Raw genomic sequence first — 17,947 nt, 5'->3', positions numbered from 1 at the left:
AAGACAAAAGAACACACACACACACACACACACACACACACACACACACACACACACACACACACACACACACACACACACGGCTTATGGGTTGTTTCTAAAAAGTTTGCACTAACTTTTATTAGATTTCCAAGGTAATTCAGAAGTTTATCCTCGTCTTTGTCCTGTTTACGTCGCGTTTTTCGGCCGTCTTTATATTATTTTTTTCTCTAATCTTCCCAGAGAGAGAGAGAGAGAGAGAGAGAGAGAGAGAGAGAGAGAGAGAGAGAGAGAGAGAGAGAGAGAGAAACTTTTTTATTATGTAGTGGAACTTTTCCCTCGCTTGTGTTCTTAATATGATTTTAATGAAGACTTGTTTGTCGTTTCTGAAGTGAAGGAAGAGAACAACGTGTAATTCCTACGGTCTTTACCTCTCTGTCTGTCTGCCTGTCTGTCTACCTGTTTGTCTGTTGGTTTCCGTCTTAATTATCTGTTTTACTGTTCATCTATTTATATACCTGTTTGTATCTGTGCCTGTCCCTCTTTCTGACTTTCTACATATCTGTCTGTGTCTATCTAAAAGTCTTTGTTTCTATCTTTGCCATTTCAGAATCGGCTGTGTTTCCACTTTTCTTTCTTTTTTTCCCTCTTATGCCCCTCTGTTTCTTCACCTCTCCCCTTTCCTCCTCTTCTTTTTTTCTTTCCTTATCTCTCCTTTTCTTCTCCCTCTCTTACGCCCTTGTTTTCCTCAGCTCTTCTTCCTCCTCCCTCCCCTCTCTCTTCCTTTTTTCGCTCTTATGCATTTCTTTCCTTCACCCATCTCCTTCTCCTCTTCTTTTTTCCCTTCCTTTCACTCCTTTCCTTCTCTCTTAAGCCCTTTCTTACCTTCTCCTCTCCCCACTTCTCCCCTCCTCCCCACTTCAGTATCACCTTTACCTATACTCTCTCCTCTCCCCTCATTTACCTTCCTATCACCTCCTTTCCCTGTCTCTCCCTACCCATGTTCTCTCACCTGTTCCCCTCCCTTCCCTCCACCACCTCCACCACCACCACGTTAATGAGCACACCTGTTTAAACGACCACCTTGCTGTAACGACCAGTTGTAGGAAGGACCGGAGGGGTGTGTGACGGGGCGGGGCGAGGGTGAGGAGGAGCGATAAGGACAGGGAACGGGGCAGAGAGAGAGAGAGAGAGAGTAATTTCGGGGCGGGGCAAAAGGGAACAAAGGGCAAAAGGTGTTATTTTGGGTCCCGTTTTCTTTCGCTCGTTTCCAAAATTTAGGGGGTCCTTAGGAATTTCCATAAAGGTTCAGTGACACCCTTTTTTTTTTTGCGCGGGAAGAAGAAGAAGAAAAAAAAACCATAGGGAGTCTGCAAGAGGCCGATAGTTATAACGAAGAAGAAAAGAAGCATCAGAAAAAAATATGAAGAAAAAGAAGAAAAATAACGAGTAGAAGGAATGATAATAATCGTAGTAAGAAAATCAAAGGAGGAAAACAAGTATAAGGACAAAAAAATGTAATACTTAAAAATAAACAAATATGAAAAACAAAGTATGAAATGGAGCAAAAGAAGGAAAATAGGAAAAAAGAAAAGCAGCATTTTAAGAGAGAGAGAGGAAATATAATGAGGAGAGGGAAAAGTCTCAGTGAAGAAGAAAAAAAGAAGAGGAAAGAAGAAAACAAAAAGAAATGAGTGCTTTCGGGTTTCCGTGAGAGTCAGAGAGAGAGAGAGAGAGAGAGAGAGAGAGAGAGAGTAAATAGGAAGATGGAGGGTTGAATAAATATGAATTTCAGTAAAACCAAGAAAAATATCCCAATAAAAAGAAAGGAGGAAGGAAGTGAGAAAGATGATAGGAAGGGAAGGAGGGAGGGAGAGAGGAAGGAAAGGAAGACATAGTGGGGAAGAAAATAAAGGAGAAATTGGATGATGGAAAAGAAGACTACGAATGAGAAAAAATATCATTATAATAAAAAAAAGCTTTGAATGATTAATGTTTGGGAGGGTGAGGCGAGAACACACACACACACACACACACACACACACACACACACACACACACACACACACACACACACGCAATAGTTCGTTATATATAAATTTGAGTTAGTGAAATCTGTGTGTGTGTGTGTGTGTGTGTGGGTGTGTGTGCATGGGTTCACATGCCTGTGCATTCAAATGTGTGGGAGAGAGAGAGAGAGAGAATCCGTACCTTTATATGCATAGCTTGAGGGCCACGCACGTTGTGTATTCATCTGCGTGTGTGTGTGTGTGTGTGTGTGTGTGTGTGTGTGTGTTGTGGCTGATATAGAGAGGGAAGATTTGTAAGACCTTTTTTATCCAAATTTGTCATGTCGTGTGTGTGTGTGTGTGTGTGTGTGTGTGTGTGTGTGTGTGTGTGAATGAGTGTACGCGGCTCTGGTCTGGTTGTTTACCGAGGGAAAAAAGTTTAATTTCCTTGATTAGATTTGCATAATAATATATATGTAAATGGGGCGCTGTTGTCCTGGCCCGCCGGAGGAAAACGGGAGGAGGAGGAAAGGGAGAGGAAAAGGGAGGGATGGAGGTAGGAGAGGAGGAAAGGAAGATAGTGAAGATAAGATACGAAAAGGAGGAGGAAAAATGGAAGAGAGTGAAGAAAAGCAGAGGAAGGAACTTGAAGGGGGAGAGAAGGAAAGTGAGAGAGGAAAAAGGAAAATAGAGAAGATAAAAAGAGGAAAGGGCGTTGGATAGGACAAGGAGAGCGAAAGGGAGGGAGTGAAGATAAACGAAAGGAATTGGCTAGAAATGGGAGGAAAGGAAGATGGAAAAGAGAGGGAGGGAGGAGGAAAGAAAGAAGGAAAATGGAGGGAGGAAGAAGGGAAGGAAAGAGAGATAGTGCAGATAAGCGTGGAAAGGGATTTAAGGGAGATAGTAGGAAAGGGAGATACTGAAGATAAGCAGGGAATGGAACTTGCGGGAGGAAGGAGGAAAGGGAGAGAGAGAAAAATAGAAAGAGGGTGAAGGGAGAAGGTAAGCGAAGGATGTGGAGGAAGGGAGGAATGGAAAGGGACAGGAATAAGGAGGGAGATGTGATAAACGGAGGAGGAAGGAAAGGAGATGAAGGAAAAAAAGAGGAGGTAATATATTAAGGGAGGAAGTTGAGAAGTGAAAGGAGAGGATAAATCGAAAGAGTGAAAATAAATAAAGGAAAAGGAGGAGAGGGAAAAAAGCAGGGAGGAGGAGAAGTAGAAGAGAAAAAGAAGAACCTAGATGCGTATGGAGAAGAGAAAATAGAAAACCAAACATATTAAGAAGAGGGGAAGAAGGGAGGAAAAGACATAACGGGTAATGAAAGAAGTAGGTTTTCGAAAAGAGGGAAGAGATGAACGAAGATAAAGATGAGGAAAAGGCAAACGATGGAGTGGTCAAAGAAGTCAAAGAAGGGAAGTAGATAATGGGACGAAAGGAAGCAATTAGGAAGAAGTGGGTGATTAGAATGAGTGATGAAAAGGAGGAGGAGGAGGAGGAGAGGAGGGGAGAAATGGAGAAGAAAGGTAGGGGGAAAAGAGGGATGGGGAAATGAGGGAAGACGAAAGAGGAGGAGGAGGAGGAGGGGATGAAATATTAAGGCAGGGAGGAGGAGGAGGAGGAGGAGGAGGAGGAGGAGTTGTGAGTCAGAGGCGAGCAATTATCGGCAAAAATAATGAGCCATAAGTGGGAAAGTGAGTTAGGGGGAAGAGGAGGAGAAGGAGGAAGAGGGGTTCAGGGAGGGTAAGGTGACCAGAGAGATGAGTTTAAAGGATGAAAGGAAGAGGAGAAAAGACGATTATGGGAGGTAGGGGAGAAGGATGAAAGGGGAAGAGAGAGAGAGGGGAGAAGGGAAAACAGACAGAGGGGAGGAGTTAAGGGGAGGGAGAAGGAGGGAGAGAAAATTAATGACCCAAATGGAAATGGCAAAGGTGAAAGTGGGGTGAAGAGAAAGGGACAAAAGAAAAGTAAAAGGGCGAAGAAGAAGCAGAAGAAGAGGAGGAGGAGGAGGAGGAGGAGGAGGAAGAGTAACGTAGAAATTATACCTCCCCTCCTCTCTCCTCTTTTCACACCTTTACTCCCTTCCCCTACCCACCCAAAACACGTCAGAGAGAGAGAGAGAGAGAGAGAGTTGGTCCTCGTCTCATCAATCAGGTAACCGGAGTGGAGGTGTTGGAGGAGGAGGAAGAGGAAGAGGAAGAGGAAGAGGAAGAGGAGGAAAACAAAGAAAGGAAAAAACAAATAGAAGTGAAACTGCTCGAGTGTCGTCTGTCATGGAAAGGAAAAAAATAAAAAAATATCTAAATTAAGAGAGAAATAAAATAAATAAATAAAATAAATAAGAGGATGAAGGGAACAGTGACCTAGTAAGACGTTAAGACTGATGCCTCCTCTTCCTCCTCCTCCTCCTCCTCCTCCTCCTCCTCTTCCTAACCTAAAGAGAAGTTGATTAGTGGTTGAGATCTTGTAGTGTTCAGGATGGAGGAGGAGGAGGAGGAGGAGGAGGAAGACACCTGCCACTCCCTCGATCTCTAGGCCTCTTGATGTGTTTTATTCATGCAAATTTATTCATAGCACGTGGTAAGCCTTGAGCCCTCCCTCCTCCTCCCTCCTCCTCCTCCTCCTCGGGGTGTGACATGGTAATGGTGGAGAGAGATGTCAACAAATACACCTCATTTTCCTCGTGTGTGTGTGTGTGTGTGTGTGTGTGTGTGTGTGTGTGTGTGTGTGTGTGTGTGTGTGTGTGTGTGTGTGTGTGTGTGTGTCCACGATTTTACAGCGAAAAATAAAAGTACTGCACGTGTTCGTCGGCTTTTTCTCTCTTCTTTTCTTTTCTCTTTTTTTTTCCTTTTTTTTGTGTGTGTGTGTGTGGTTGGGTTTGTGTGTGGGAAAGAGAGGGAAAAAAATGAAAAAAATGAAGGGAAAAATTCTGCCCCCTTCAGCATTATGCCTCACCACCACCACCACCACCATTACCAGCACCACCACCACCACCACCACCATTACCAGCACTACTTCCACCTGCACCACCATCATCATCACCACTAGAGCCTCCACTACCACCATCACTATCACCATTTTTTCGACCACCATCACTACCATCACCAAATGTTTCATCACCACCACAAAAACCACCACCACTACCATTACCAGAACTACTTCCACCTGCACCACCATCATCATCACCACCACTAGAGCCTCCACCACCACTACCATTACCAGAACTACTTCCACCTGCACCACCATCATCATCACCACCACCAGAGCCTCCACCACCACTACCATTACCAGAACTACTTCCACCGGCACCACCATCATCATCACCACCACTAGAGCCTCCACCACCACTACCATTACCAGCACTATTTCCACCGGCACCACCATCATCACCACCAGAGCCTCCACCACCACTATTTTTTTCACCACTACCATCACCAAATGTTTCATCACCACCACAACTACTACTACTACTACTACTACTACTACTACCTCCACAACCATAGCCACCACCACCACCATATTTACAACTACCACTGTCACTACCATAACCTCTACCACCATCAATACCATCACCACCATAGACACTACCACTACCTCACCACCACCATCACCACCACCATCACTACCACAAGAAATTGAAATGCGATTAAAAAATACTTAGATTAAAAAATAGAAGAGAACATAAATTGATTATAAAATTTCTAAAGCTTCAAAAACAGTATGTAATATAATAAAGAATCTCTCTCTCTCTCTCTCTCTCTCTCTCTCTCTCTCTCTCTCTCTCTCTCTCTCTCTCTCTCTCTCTCTCTCTCTCTCTCTCTCCGTGTGTCGTTGGGTTAAGTTACACGGCACACAGACGAGAGAGAGAGAGAGAGAGAGAGAGAGAGAGAGAGAGAGAGAGAGAGGAATAGGAGGGAAAGGTGGAGAGAAAATGTCGTTCAGGTGATGATGGAGGCATTATGGCTGACCCCTCCCCCTCCCCCTCCCCCCCTTTCCCCTCTTCTTCCCCTCACCTCTTCCCCTCACTTCCCTTCACCTCCCTTTCCCTTCTTCCCTCACTTCATCTTTTTGAGTATTCCGACACCTCTGCCTCGTCTCTCTAATCCCTCCTCCTCCTCCTCCTCCTCTTTCTTCTTCTCTTCCTTTATCCGTCCTAACCTCCTTCCATTCTGCACTTCCACCTCCATTCTCCGCATTCTCATTAATCTTATTCAAATTCTCTCTCTCTCTCTCTCTCTCTCTCTCTCTCTCTCTCTCTCTCTCTCTCACTCTCTCTCTCTCTCTCTCTCTCTCTCTCTCTCTCCTCCTCCTCCTCCTCCTCCTCCTCCTCCTCCTCCTCCTCCTCCTCCTCCTCCTCTTTTCCCCTTTCCTCTCCCCTCTCATAAAGCTCATCGCATTAAATCGTATTCAAGCTCGAGGGGAGGAGGAAGAGGAAGAGGAGGAGGAGGAGGAGGAAGAAGAAGAGGAGGAGGGGATGACATTCTCTCTCAGATATTTTGACGAGCTGTGAGGAAGAGGGGAAAAGAGAGAGAGAGAGATGAGAGGGGATAGAAAATGAAAAATGGTGGTGAGGGAAAATGCTGCTGTATGTTCGTCTGTTTGTTTGTTCGTTGCTTTCCATTGCGGAGAGGAGAGAGAGGAGATGGAAGAGGAGGAGGAGGAGGAAAATTGACAACCCCCTCCACTATAGTCATTCCTCCACAAAAATGACTCCTTCGGTGTTTATTGACCACCACCACCACCATCATCACCACCACTACTATCGACACCACTACCATTACCACTATCATCACCACCATCACCACCACCAACCACAACCACCACCATCACCAGCAACAACAACAACAAATCATCACCTTCACCATCACCACCACCAACACCACCATCAACACCACTACCACCACCGCCACCAACACCACCACCACCACCACCACGACCAACAACAACAACAACACAAACACAAACAAACCACAAAACAAGAAGCTCTGTCATGCAAGGAACTTTAAATTCGCTATTCACCTTCCCTTTTTGTACGTGGGTGTGGGTGTGCGTGCGTGCGTGCGTGCGTCTCTCTGTCAACACCTTTTGTCCTCGCGTGGAAACAGGTGTCAAAGAAGCTTATGTTTGGTGCATGCTGGGGGGGGGGGGGGAGGGGGGGCAGAGTGGGAGTGAATAGTGTAGGGGTGAGGAAGGGAGGAAGAAGAGACAATAGAAGGGGTTGTGTGCATGGCTTAGGTCACTGTGGTAGGGGGTGTGGTGGTGTAGTTTATTGTGGGGGGGGGGGGGGGAGGATAAAGGGGAAAGGTGATATGAAGTAGAAGAGGAAGGAGGGGAGGGGGGAAGGCGGACAGGGTTAGGGTTAAGTGGAAGAGGTGGAGAGAGAACAAAATCGAGGGAAGGTAGAAGAGACGGACAACCCTGGAATGAAGTAGAAGAGAAAAGGAAGAGATAGGGAGGTGGAGGAAAGCGTGGAGAGGGGATGGAAGAGACGAATATGCTTGGGGTGGAGTAAGGGAAGGATGGTGTGCAGAAAAAGGCAAAATGGGAAGAGGAGAAACAGAAAGAGGAAATGAAGAGAAAAGGCAAAGAAAACGGGGTAGCGCTGGGAGGGGCAAGAATAGATACGGCTGGTAAAAAAGAAAATGGGAAGAGGAGAAACAGAAAGAGAAAATGAAAAGAAAAGGGAAAAGAAGAAAACGGGGTAAAACGGAACGGGGCAAGAATAGATACAGCTGGAAAAAGAAAATGGGAGGAGTTGGGGTAAAAAAAATAAAAAAGACGAAGGTAAGGATTGAAAGAATAGCGTAAGACAAAGGACTAAGCAAGGAAGTATATGAATCGCAGAGTACAAGCAGTAGTAGTAGTAACTGTAGTAGTAATAGTAGTAGTAGTAGTAGTAGTAGTAGTAGTAGTAGTAGTAGTAGCACTTGATAAAACCCTTTCATTAAGTCTTGCGAGGCGGAGTTCGTGCGGTTACGAGTTTTAATAAAGAGCGAGAAGGCGGTGGGCTGAGAGAGAGAGAGAGAGAGGCCTCGTATTTCCAAGGCATCTCCAACACACACACACACACACACACACACACACACACACACACACACACACACACGACCCACAATGTACCTTCATCCCAGCCTCACCAAATCCTCACTGAGCCATCTAACTCATTTTCACGTATACCTCCTCCTCCTCCTCCTCCTCCTCCTCTTCTTCGTCTTCTCTACCCCCCCCCCCCCCTCCTCCTCCTGCACCGCAATGTCCTCATCTCGCCTTCTTTTCTTTATCTTTCTCCTCCTCCTCCTCCTCCTTTTATTTCCTTTCCTCTTTTCATTAGCCTTTTCGTCTTATTTTCCTCTTTATTTCCCTTATATTTTATTCTTTCCTCATTTTTCATTTTTATTTCCTCTTTTCCCTCGTTTTATCATTTTTTTCGTTTCCTCCCCTTCTCTCTCTCTCTCTCTCTCTCTCTCTCTCTCTCTCTCTCTCTCTCTCTCTCTCTCTCTCTCATGTAATCTCTTGGTTTCTTCTTTTTTCCGTCAACCTTTTCATAATTTCTTTTCTCCTTTGAATGTTGTTGCCTTTTGTTCCTCTGATTTCTCTTTTAATATTTTCTGTTCTCCTTTTTTTGTTTTCTTTTTTTTTGTGTTATTTTTTTGTGTCGAGGTTTAATATGGTGTTCATTTTTCCACTCATTGTTTTCATTACACTTTTTTAATTTTGTTTGTCAGTCTGCCACGCAATTTACTTTACTTTTTGATGTATAACTTTTTTTCTCTCTTTCCCTCCTCCCTCCACTTTCCTTTGTGTTTATTCGTTCCTCCAGGTTTTTCTTTCTCCCTCTCCTCTTTCTCTCCTCTTCCTCTTCCTTCCTCTTCATCGGTTCTCCCCCTTCACTTTTCTGGGAATGCTCTCTTTCTTTCCCCTTTGCTTTTTCAACTTTTTTTCTCTTCTCTTCCGTATATTAATCATTCCACTCTTTCCCTTCTGCTTTCCCTCCCATTTCCTTCCTTTCCCTTCCGTTTTCCTTCCCTTCCCTTCCGTTTTCCTTCCCTTCCCTTCTGTTTTCCCTCCCATTTCCTTCTGTTTTCCCTCCCATTTCCTTCCTTTCCCTTCCGTTTTCCTTCCCTTCCTTTCTGTTTTCCTCCCATTTCCCTCCTTTCCCTTCCCTTCCCTTCCCTTCTGTTTTCCCTCCCATATCCTTCCTTTCCCTTCCGTTTGCTTCCCTTCCCTTCTCTTTCCTTCTGTTTTCTTTTCCTTCACTATCCGCTTAATTTCTTTTTCCTCATTTTTCCTTCCCTGCCTTTTCCTGTACACCTTTTTTTTGTTTTCCTTTTCCCCTCTTTCCTTACACTTCCTTTCTAATTTTCTTTTTCAGACTTTCTTTTCCCCTTATTTCCCTCTCCTTTCCTCTGATCCTCTGTTTTTTTCTTGTTTTCTTTACCTTTAAATTTCCTTTCCTTTCATACCATCCCGTTTTTTTTTTTTTTTTTTTTTTCCCACCTCTGATACACGCACACCCTAACCCCCCCCCCCCAACACCACCACCACCACACACACACACACACACACACACACACACACACACACACACACACACCACATCTCTCCCCTTTAACCTCCTCCCTATACACTTTTCTCCCCTCCCCTCCTCTCCCTACCCCCACAACCCTCTCTCCTCTCCCGTCCCCCCCCCCCCCACACACACACATACACACACACACACACACACACTTCCTCCCATCCCCCTCTCTCCCTTCCCCAACAATCCTCCCTCTCCTCCACCGCCCTCCCCCCACACTTTTTTTCCCTTCCCCTTCTCTCCATCTCCCCCACCACCTTCTCCCCTCCACTTCCCTCCTTCCTCCATACACTTGCAGTTTTTCACCTGTCACTAATTAGCCCTTTCTCTCCTCGCAGGTACGTCGATGGAGGTTCACCTGAGGTCATTAACCTGGACGAGAATGGCAGGTGAGAGGTCAAGTTTGTGTTCTACCTTTACGCCCTTAATTAAGTTCTTTTTTCTTCCTCTTTTCCCTTCCTAGTAATAGTAATAATAATGATGATGATGATGATGATGATAATGATGATGATGATGATGATGATGTTGGTGGTGGTGGTGTGGGAAAGTGTGTGTGTGTGTGTGTGTGTGTATGTGTGTGTGTGTGTGTGTGTGAGAGAGAGAGAGAGAGAGAGAGAGAGAGAGTCAGAAGGATTCATGGAAACCAGCAATTATTTTCTACATCCTAAAATCTCCCGCTTCTCTGTGATTAAGGGAAAAAGGGGGAGGGAGGGGGGGAGGTAATAGCCACTCACCCTCCCGCGAAAGAAATATGAAAAAAAGTATGAGTGAGCTTAACTATATATACAGATCGTTTTACTATTTTTCTTCCTTTCCATAACAACAAGAACGAGAAAAAGAACATTAAGAACAAGATTAAAAAGGAAAAAAAAAGAAAAAGTGGAAGATGATTAATTTCCGTCAGATTTCGATTCCCTTAGGAAAGTTTTTTTAATTTTTTTAAGAAGTCACAGTAACAAAAAAGACAAAGAAAAAAAATGTCCCTTCTCAAGTATTATGAAGCAAGAAATAACGACCTTTTTAAGAAACTACACTAAGAAAGAAGAGAATGAAAAATAAAATGACCTCTTTGATGTATGTTATGAGGCAAGAAATATTAAACTTTCTTTAAACAACAATGGGAAGCGACGAAAACAATGTCCTCTTTGAAATAATATGAGACCAGAATATAATTACCTTTTTAAAAACCGCAACGAGAAACGAGCAGAACAAAATACCGTTCCTCTTTTTACTGTTATGAAGCCAAAAATAACGACCCTTTTAAGAAGCCACTAGGAAATAAAAAGAGCAAAAAACAAAAATAAATATATTGTCGCTCATTTCAACTACTATGAGGGAAGAAACAAAGGACAGTGAGAGAGAAAAAAATAAAGAAAACAATGTCCCTCTTGAAGTAGATTTTTTATTATGATCCCAGAAATAAAGACCCTCAAAAAGCCACGTTATGGAAAAACGAAAAAATATATATTGTCAATCTTTTCAACAACTATGAGGCAAGAAATAATTACCTAAACCACAGTAAGAGAAAGTAACGAAAACAATGACGATCTTGAAGTATTATGAGGCAAGAAATAATGAAATCTCTCGAAACCGCAGTGTGAAATAAAAAGAGCGAAAACAAAAAGAAATATATTGTTCCTCATTTCAGCTACTATGAGGGAAGAAATAATGCACGGAAACAGAGAAAAAATAAAGAAAACATTGTCCATTTTGAATTCTTATGAGCCAAGAGATAATGACCCTCAAAAAAGCCACGTTATGAAAAAAAGAAAGAAATATATATTGTCAATCTTTTCAGCAACTATGAGGCAAGAAATAATTACCTAAACCACAGTAAGAAAAAATAACAAAAACAATGACCCTCTGGAAGTATTGTGAGGCAAAAAAACAATGACCCTCTCGAACAATACTATAAAAAAGTGAACGAAAACAAAAGAAAATAAATGTTGTCAAGTACTGAGACAAAAAATAAAAGAAAATAACGAAAACAGTGTCCATCTTTAAGGTATTATAAGGCAAAATATAATGACTCTCACGAACAATACTACAAAAAGAAAAATTAAAAGAAAAAAAAAATATATGTTGTCAAGTACTGAGGCTAAAAATGAGACACTAAAGAAAACAATGTCCATCTTCAAGTATTATGAGGCAAGAAATAATGATCCTCTCGAAACCACGGCGAGGGCAGGAAAGGAAAAAAATATATATATAAAACAACAAAAGACACACCAAAAACCAACCCGCCCTTTTCTGGAGGCTGGGCGAGGTAAGAAATAATGTCCCTTTTTCTTGAAGTTTAGTGTGTGCAGAAGTTGTGCGTGGCGGCCGCCCTCTGATGAGCAAACATTTTCAGAGAAAGCTTCAAATTGTCTTTTCTGTGTAAAGTTGCCTCATAAAGAAAGCCTTCCCCCCCCCTTCCCTCCTCCTCCCCTCTCTGTCATCTCCTTCTCTTTCTCCTCCTCCTCTTGGTAACTATCTTCTCTACTCTACTCTTTCTCCTCCTCCTTCCCCTTCTCCTCCCTCACTTTTTTTTCGCTTTACTGTCATTCCCTTTCCTCCTTTTTGGCATTTTCTCTCACCTCCTCTTCTTTTTTCTCTTCATTCCTCTTACTCATGTGCATATTTTCTCAGCTTTCCCTTATCTCTTTTTTTTCTCTTATTTTCTTTCTTTCTCTTCCTTGTTTGTGCTTTTTTTCTTTCCTTCCCATCCTTTTCTTTTTTCCTTTCTTCTCTTTCTCCCTCGCCCTAATTTCCATCTTTCTCCCTTTTCTCTTTTCTCCACTACTTCTCCCTTCTTTCCTCTATTCTTCCTTTTCTTTCTCCTTCTCATTTGCTGTTTTCTCTTCCTCCTTTCTCTCTTCCATTTTTCATCCTTCATTTCCCTTCCTCTCTCCCTCTTTTCCATTTCCTTCATTTTCTTTCCGTATTATCTCCCTCTTCCTTTCTATCATCCATCCTTCCCTCTCCTTTTCTCTCCATCTCCACTTCTTTCTCTTTTGCTTCTTTCTCTATCCCTTTCCTCCCTCTCATTCGTGTCTCTTACTCCTCCTACTTCCCTCCCTCTCTCCCTCCCTCTCTCCTCCCTTCCTTCAACTTGTCTCCAGGAAAACAATGCCTAAGATATTTTTTCTTCTTTTTTCTTCATCATTTTCACCTACACCTTTTGCAACCCTCACGTTTTTTTTTTTTTTTTCTCATGTTTGTTTTCGTCTCAAAAATTTGCCCTTCCAAATATGTCTGAGGGGAGAGAAGGAGAGAAGAAAGGCGGAGAGAAGAGGGAAAGAGAGGGAGAGAGGAACAAAAGAAGAGAGAGAGAGAGAGAGAGAGAGAGAGAAGGGAGGGTCGCTTCTTGTTTGTCTCTCACTCTCTCCTCCTCCTCCTCCTCCTCTTCACAAACCCAAAAAACGTGCCAGTAACGGAAGGAAGGAAGGTGAGGAAAAGGAAGGAGGGGAAGGAGGAAGGTGTTATCTGACAGGTGAACTCTCTCTCTCTCTCTCTCTCTCTCTCTCTCTCTCTCTCTCTCTCTCTCTCTCTCTCTCTCTCTCTCTCTCTCTCTCTCTCTCTCTCTCTTTGGTACCTACTCTCACTTACCTCCTCCTTCTCCTCCTCCTCCTCCTCCTCCTCCTCCTCCTCCTCCCCCTCTTCCTCTTGGGAACCCATGAACCTCACTCCGGTGGACGGCGCGTGGAACGGCTTTAAGAACAAACTCCTGGAGGTAGAGAGAACGACTGTTCCCATGAAGACAAGGAGAACAAATAATGCCACAAGCACACCATGGATGACTACCCAAGTTCGACGGGCGATTAATTTGAAGAAGAGAAAATACAACTTGCTAAAGGAAAACAGCACTGACGAGGCACGCGAACAGTACCATCAAAGCCTCAGAGCTTGCAGAACACTCATTCGCCAGAGTAAACGTGACTATGAAAAGCAAATTGCACGCGAAGCCAAGTCCAACCCGAAAAAGTTCTTCACGTATATAAGAACCAAAAGAAGACAAAAATAATATCGGTCCCCTAAAAGATGAAAGTGACGTACTAACACAGGACAGTAGACAAATGGTCGAAATCCTAAACAGGAACTTCGCGTCTGTGTTCACGGTCGAGAATACACAGTCCGTACCCGAGAGCCCTTCCCCACCGATGGGAATCACTCCCCTAGAAATTGGTACAATCGACGAACGGGATGTGAAAAAGTACCTAGACAAACTCGAGACAAACAAGTCTACCGGACCCGACGACTTGTCACCCAGGCTGCTCAAGGAACTCAAGCAGCAAATCCTCAAACCACTCACCGCCATCTACAATCTGTCACTACAACAAAACAAAGTCCCGAAAGACTGGAAACAAGCGAACGTAACACCGATCTACAAAAAGGGAGACAAAAGTGTGGCCCTAAACTACAGACCAATCAGCTTGACCTCAGTGGCGGGAAAAATCCTCGAGAAGATCATCAGAGACAAACTCGTTAGGTTCCTTGAAGACAACAACATCATTTCCGATGCTCAGCACGGTTTCAGGAACAAGCGCTCATGTAACCAATTTATTGGACTTCTTCCAAGGTATCTATGAAAACTGGGATAATCATATCCCCAGTGATGTTATATATCTAGACTTTCAGAAAGCCTTTGACAAAGTGCCACATGAAAGACTCCTCAAGAAACTTAAGTCGGCGGGATTAGGCGACGATCTGACAGTGGATCAAAGACTGGCTCACTGAAAGAAAACAACGAGTTGTACTCAACGGACAGGCCTCCGAGTGGCTCCAGTCACAAGTGGAGTGCCACAGGGGTCAGTGCTGGGACCCATACTTTTCATCATATATATCAACGACCTAGAACTAGGATTAAAATCCAATCTTTCAAAATTTGCCGACGACACAAAGGTGGGTGGGAAGGCCCTCACGACGGCAGAACTGCGAAATTATCCAGAGAGACCTGGACCAGATCACTCGGTGGTCAGAAAAATGGCAGATGTCCTTCAACACTACCAAATGTAAAGTAATGCATATCGGATCCAGAAACAGCAACCACATATACCACATGGGTGGCGAACCACTACATGTTGTGCAAGAGGAAAGAGACCTCGGGGTCACCATCAGCAGTGACTTGAAACAAACAAAACACTGCAAGTCCGCCTGTAAGAAAGCCAATACAATGCTTGGGTTCATATCGAGGAACTTCGAATACAAGACGCCGGGAGTTATGTTATCCTTGTATAATTCGCTGGTAAGGCCCCACCTGGAATACGCCGTGCAATTCTGGTCTCCTAATTACAGGAAAGACATTGAATTACTTGAGAGAGTACAGCGCCGCGCCACGATGATACCATCACTGAGGACGAAGCCCTATGAAGAACGACTCGAGCGACTCAACCTCTTCACGTTGGAAAAGAGACGACTGCGGGGAGACATGATACAAGTCTTTAAGTACCTGAACAAGCTCAGCAACGTTGATCACTCCAAACTCTTCACGCTACAAACTAACCTGAGAACAAGAAACAACGGAAAAACAATTCAAGCAAAGCGATGCAATACCGACATCGGCAGGAGTTATTTCTCGAATAGAGTTGTTCGCCACTGGAACAGCCTTCCTGCAGAAGTGGTTAGCGCAGAGACCATCAACTCCTTCAAGAAACGCATTGATCGCCACTTTGCTGCAACAGGAGTGAACTGAACGTTCCCAAGAGTAGGTACACAAGTGCTTTAATCCTTCCCTGCAAGCCACTCCTGTGGCAAACGGATTGATTAAATCACTGAACGCAGGCAGCCTAGTAATGAGCCAACAGGCTTTCTGCTGCCTGCTAGTCCATGTTTCCATGTTTCCTCCTCCGCCTCCCCCTCCTCTTCCTCTCCTCCTCCTCCTCCTCCTCCTCCTCCTCCTGCAGTACTACAAATCGGGTCGTCTCTCTGCCAGTCAAGAATTTATTGCAGAAGGTTTTTTCCCCTCCATTTTTTCCCCTCTCTTCCCATGACCACCAACAAAGGTTTGCTCTCTCTCTCTCTCTCTCTCTCTCTCTCTCTCTCTCTCTCTCTCTCTCTCTCTCTCTCTCTCTCTCTCTCTCTCTCTCTCTCTCTCTCTCTCTCTCTCTCTCTCTCTCTCTCTCTCTCTCTCTCTCTCTCTCTCACTTGATTTATCCCCCAACGTATAAAGAGGACGAAGAAAGAAAGAAAGAAAGAAAGGAAAACACGAAATTCAGAACAGTGGAACAGAACCAGAAAAAAAAAGAGAAAAGGAAGGAGGAAGAATAGAAAAACACACGAAGAAAACAAGAACAGAAAATTAAGAAAAAAGGAAAAAACTGTGAAGGAAGCAAGAAGGATAAGACAAAAGGACAATGAAAGAAAAGGACAATGAAAGCAGAAGAAAGAAGGAGAGAAGAAGGAGAGAGAGAGAGAGAGAGAGAGAGAGAGAGAGAGAGAGAGAGACTGGGCATTAATAGAAGAAGGACGAGGAGGGAGAAGGAGAGGCAGAACGTACAGGAAGGCCCGAAGGATACTTAAACGGAGTAGGAGAATAAAGAGAGAAGGAGAGGAATGAAGGAAGACGAAGAGATATGAAGAAGAGTATAGAAATGAAGATAGGAATTAGAAGGGTTGGTCAGAAAAGAAGAGAAGAGGAGGAAAAGTAACCAAATAAAGAGGTAGACAAACAGAAAACGGAGAAGGGAATACAGAATAAACTAAAAACAAGGGTAGACTGACATAGAACAAGAGAAGAGGTTTAAAGTAGAAGGAAGAGGAAGAAAGAAATAACTAACTGCTGCAGGAAAATATTGAAAGAAAACACAGAAAGAGAGAAAGGGAAAGAGAGAGAAAAAACAGGGTGGGGTGAGAAGACAAGACTAGGCTGGCTGGGGTGGGAAGGGAAAGAGAGAGGGAGAGAAGGGGGGAGTAGAGGGGTGTTGAGGGGGGGGGATGCTGAGATAGATGACAAAAGGGGAGGTGAGGCGTGTAGGCTATGAAACCCGAGGCAAGATGAGGTGAGGGTACATGGCTTAGGCAAGGGAAGGGAAGGATAGGGGTAAGGTAAGGTAGGGGAAGGTAAGGTAAGGTAGGATAAAGGTAGGAAAGAGTACGGTGATGGTGGTGAGGAAATGAAGAGGAAGAGGAAAACAATTTGGGTAAAGAGGAAGAGCAAGAAGAAGGAGAAAGAGGAAGATAAAATGAAAAAGAGTTAAGTTATAAAGCATTTGCGAACCTAGAAGGGAAGAGGAAAAGGGTTGAGGAAAGAGAAGGAGGAGGAGGAAAATAAAGGAGGGAAATGAGAAGGTTAATGTACAGAAGAATGGACTAAGAAGGAATACAAAGGAGGAGGAGGAGGAAAGGAAGAAAGGGAGATGTAGAGCGAGGATAGAGGAGGAATACATGAGAGAGAGAGAGAGAGAGAGAGAGAGAGAGAGAGAGAGAGAGTAATTAATGGCGAGAATTACACACTGTTCTCTAGAAACACACCTTTCCCTCCAATTAGCATCACCTGTATTACTCAAACTCATTAACTAGCTCACCTTCCTCCTCCTCCTCCTCCTCCTCCTCCTAATGATGGGTCTCCCTAATTATCACCTTTGTCTTCCCTCATTAAAGCCTGCAGATAATGGGCGTCGTCTTCTTAGCACTTTCTTCATCTATTTTCTTCCCTCTTATCTTCTTCGTATTCATCTTTCTCCCCTTTTCTCCCTCCTCATCTTTTTCCCCTTCATCTTCCTCCTCCTCTCCCATCTCGTCTTCCTCTTCATCTTCTTCCTATTCATCTTTCTCCTCCTCCTCCTCCTCCATTTTCTCTTCTTCCTCTTCATCTTTCTCTTCCTCCATGTCGTCTTCCTCATTATGTTCCTACTTCATCTTTCTCTTCCACCTCATCTTCCTCTTCATCTTTCTCTTCATCTCTCTCTTTCCATCTTCCTCTTCCTCATCATCTTCCTCGTTCAACTTGTCGCTTTCCACTTCTTCTTCCTCTTCCTCCTCATCTTCTTCCTCTTCACCTACGTCCCACCCCCCCTCCTTTTTTTTTTCTTGTCTCCCCTCAAGCCAGAAAGGTGTTAATGATTTTCAGGAGCAACTTACCTGTTCTGTTTTTTTCCTCCTATTTTCCTCCTCCCTCCTATTTTTTTGTTAATATTTTCTTCCATTTCTTCTTCTTTTTCTTCTCATATAATCTACAAAATAATTTCTTTCCTTTATTTTTTTTTTGTTGTTGTTGTTTTGTTTTCGTTTTCTCTTGGCATCGAGAAAGTGTGCAACATGTTCTTCCTCCTCCTCCTCCTCCTCCTCCTCCTCCTCCTCCTCCTCCTCCTCCTCCTCCTCCCCCTTTCTGGACAGCACGTAGTGGACATGTCATCTGATTTTCTGAGAGAGAGAGAGAGAGAGAGAGAGAGTAGGCAGTTCC

General features: G+C 43.9%; 1 protein-coding gene across 9 annotated transcripts in view; it reads left to right on the top strand.

Moving 5' to 3' along the window:
- Positions 1-17,947, top strand: part of LOC126997495 (CUGBP Elav-like family member 2) — a 133,124-nt gene that overhangs the window by 46,484 nt on the left and 68,693 nt on the right. For 8 of the 9 annotated variants that reach the window (XM_050858609.1, XM_050858605.1, XM_050858607.1 and 5 more), the window contains exon 2: positions 9,903-9,953. The exons of the other annotated variant lie outside the window; for it this stretch is intronic. In XM_050858609.1, coding sequence (XP_050714566.1) covers positions 9,903-9,953 — 51 coding nt within the window. The remainder of the gene's footprint in view (positions 1-9,902; positions 9,954-17,947) is intronic. 9 annotated transcript variants of the gene reach the window in all.

This window comes from Eriocheir sinensis, chromosome 12 (genome assembly GCF_024679095.1).
Source record: "Eriocheir sinensis breed Jianghai 21 chromosome 12, ASM2467909v1, whole genome shotgun sequence".
Taxonomy (NCBI): domain Eukaryota; kingdom Metazoa; phylum Arthropoda; class Malacostraca; order Decapoda; family Varunidae; genus Eriocheir; species Eriocheir sinensis.
This window is presented reverse-complemented; position numbering and strand designations above follow the sequence as displayed.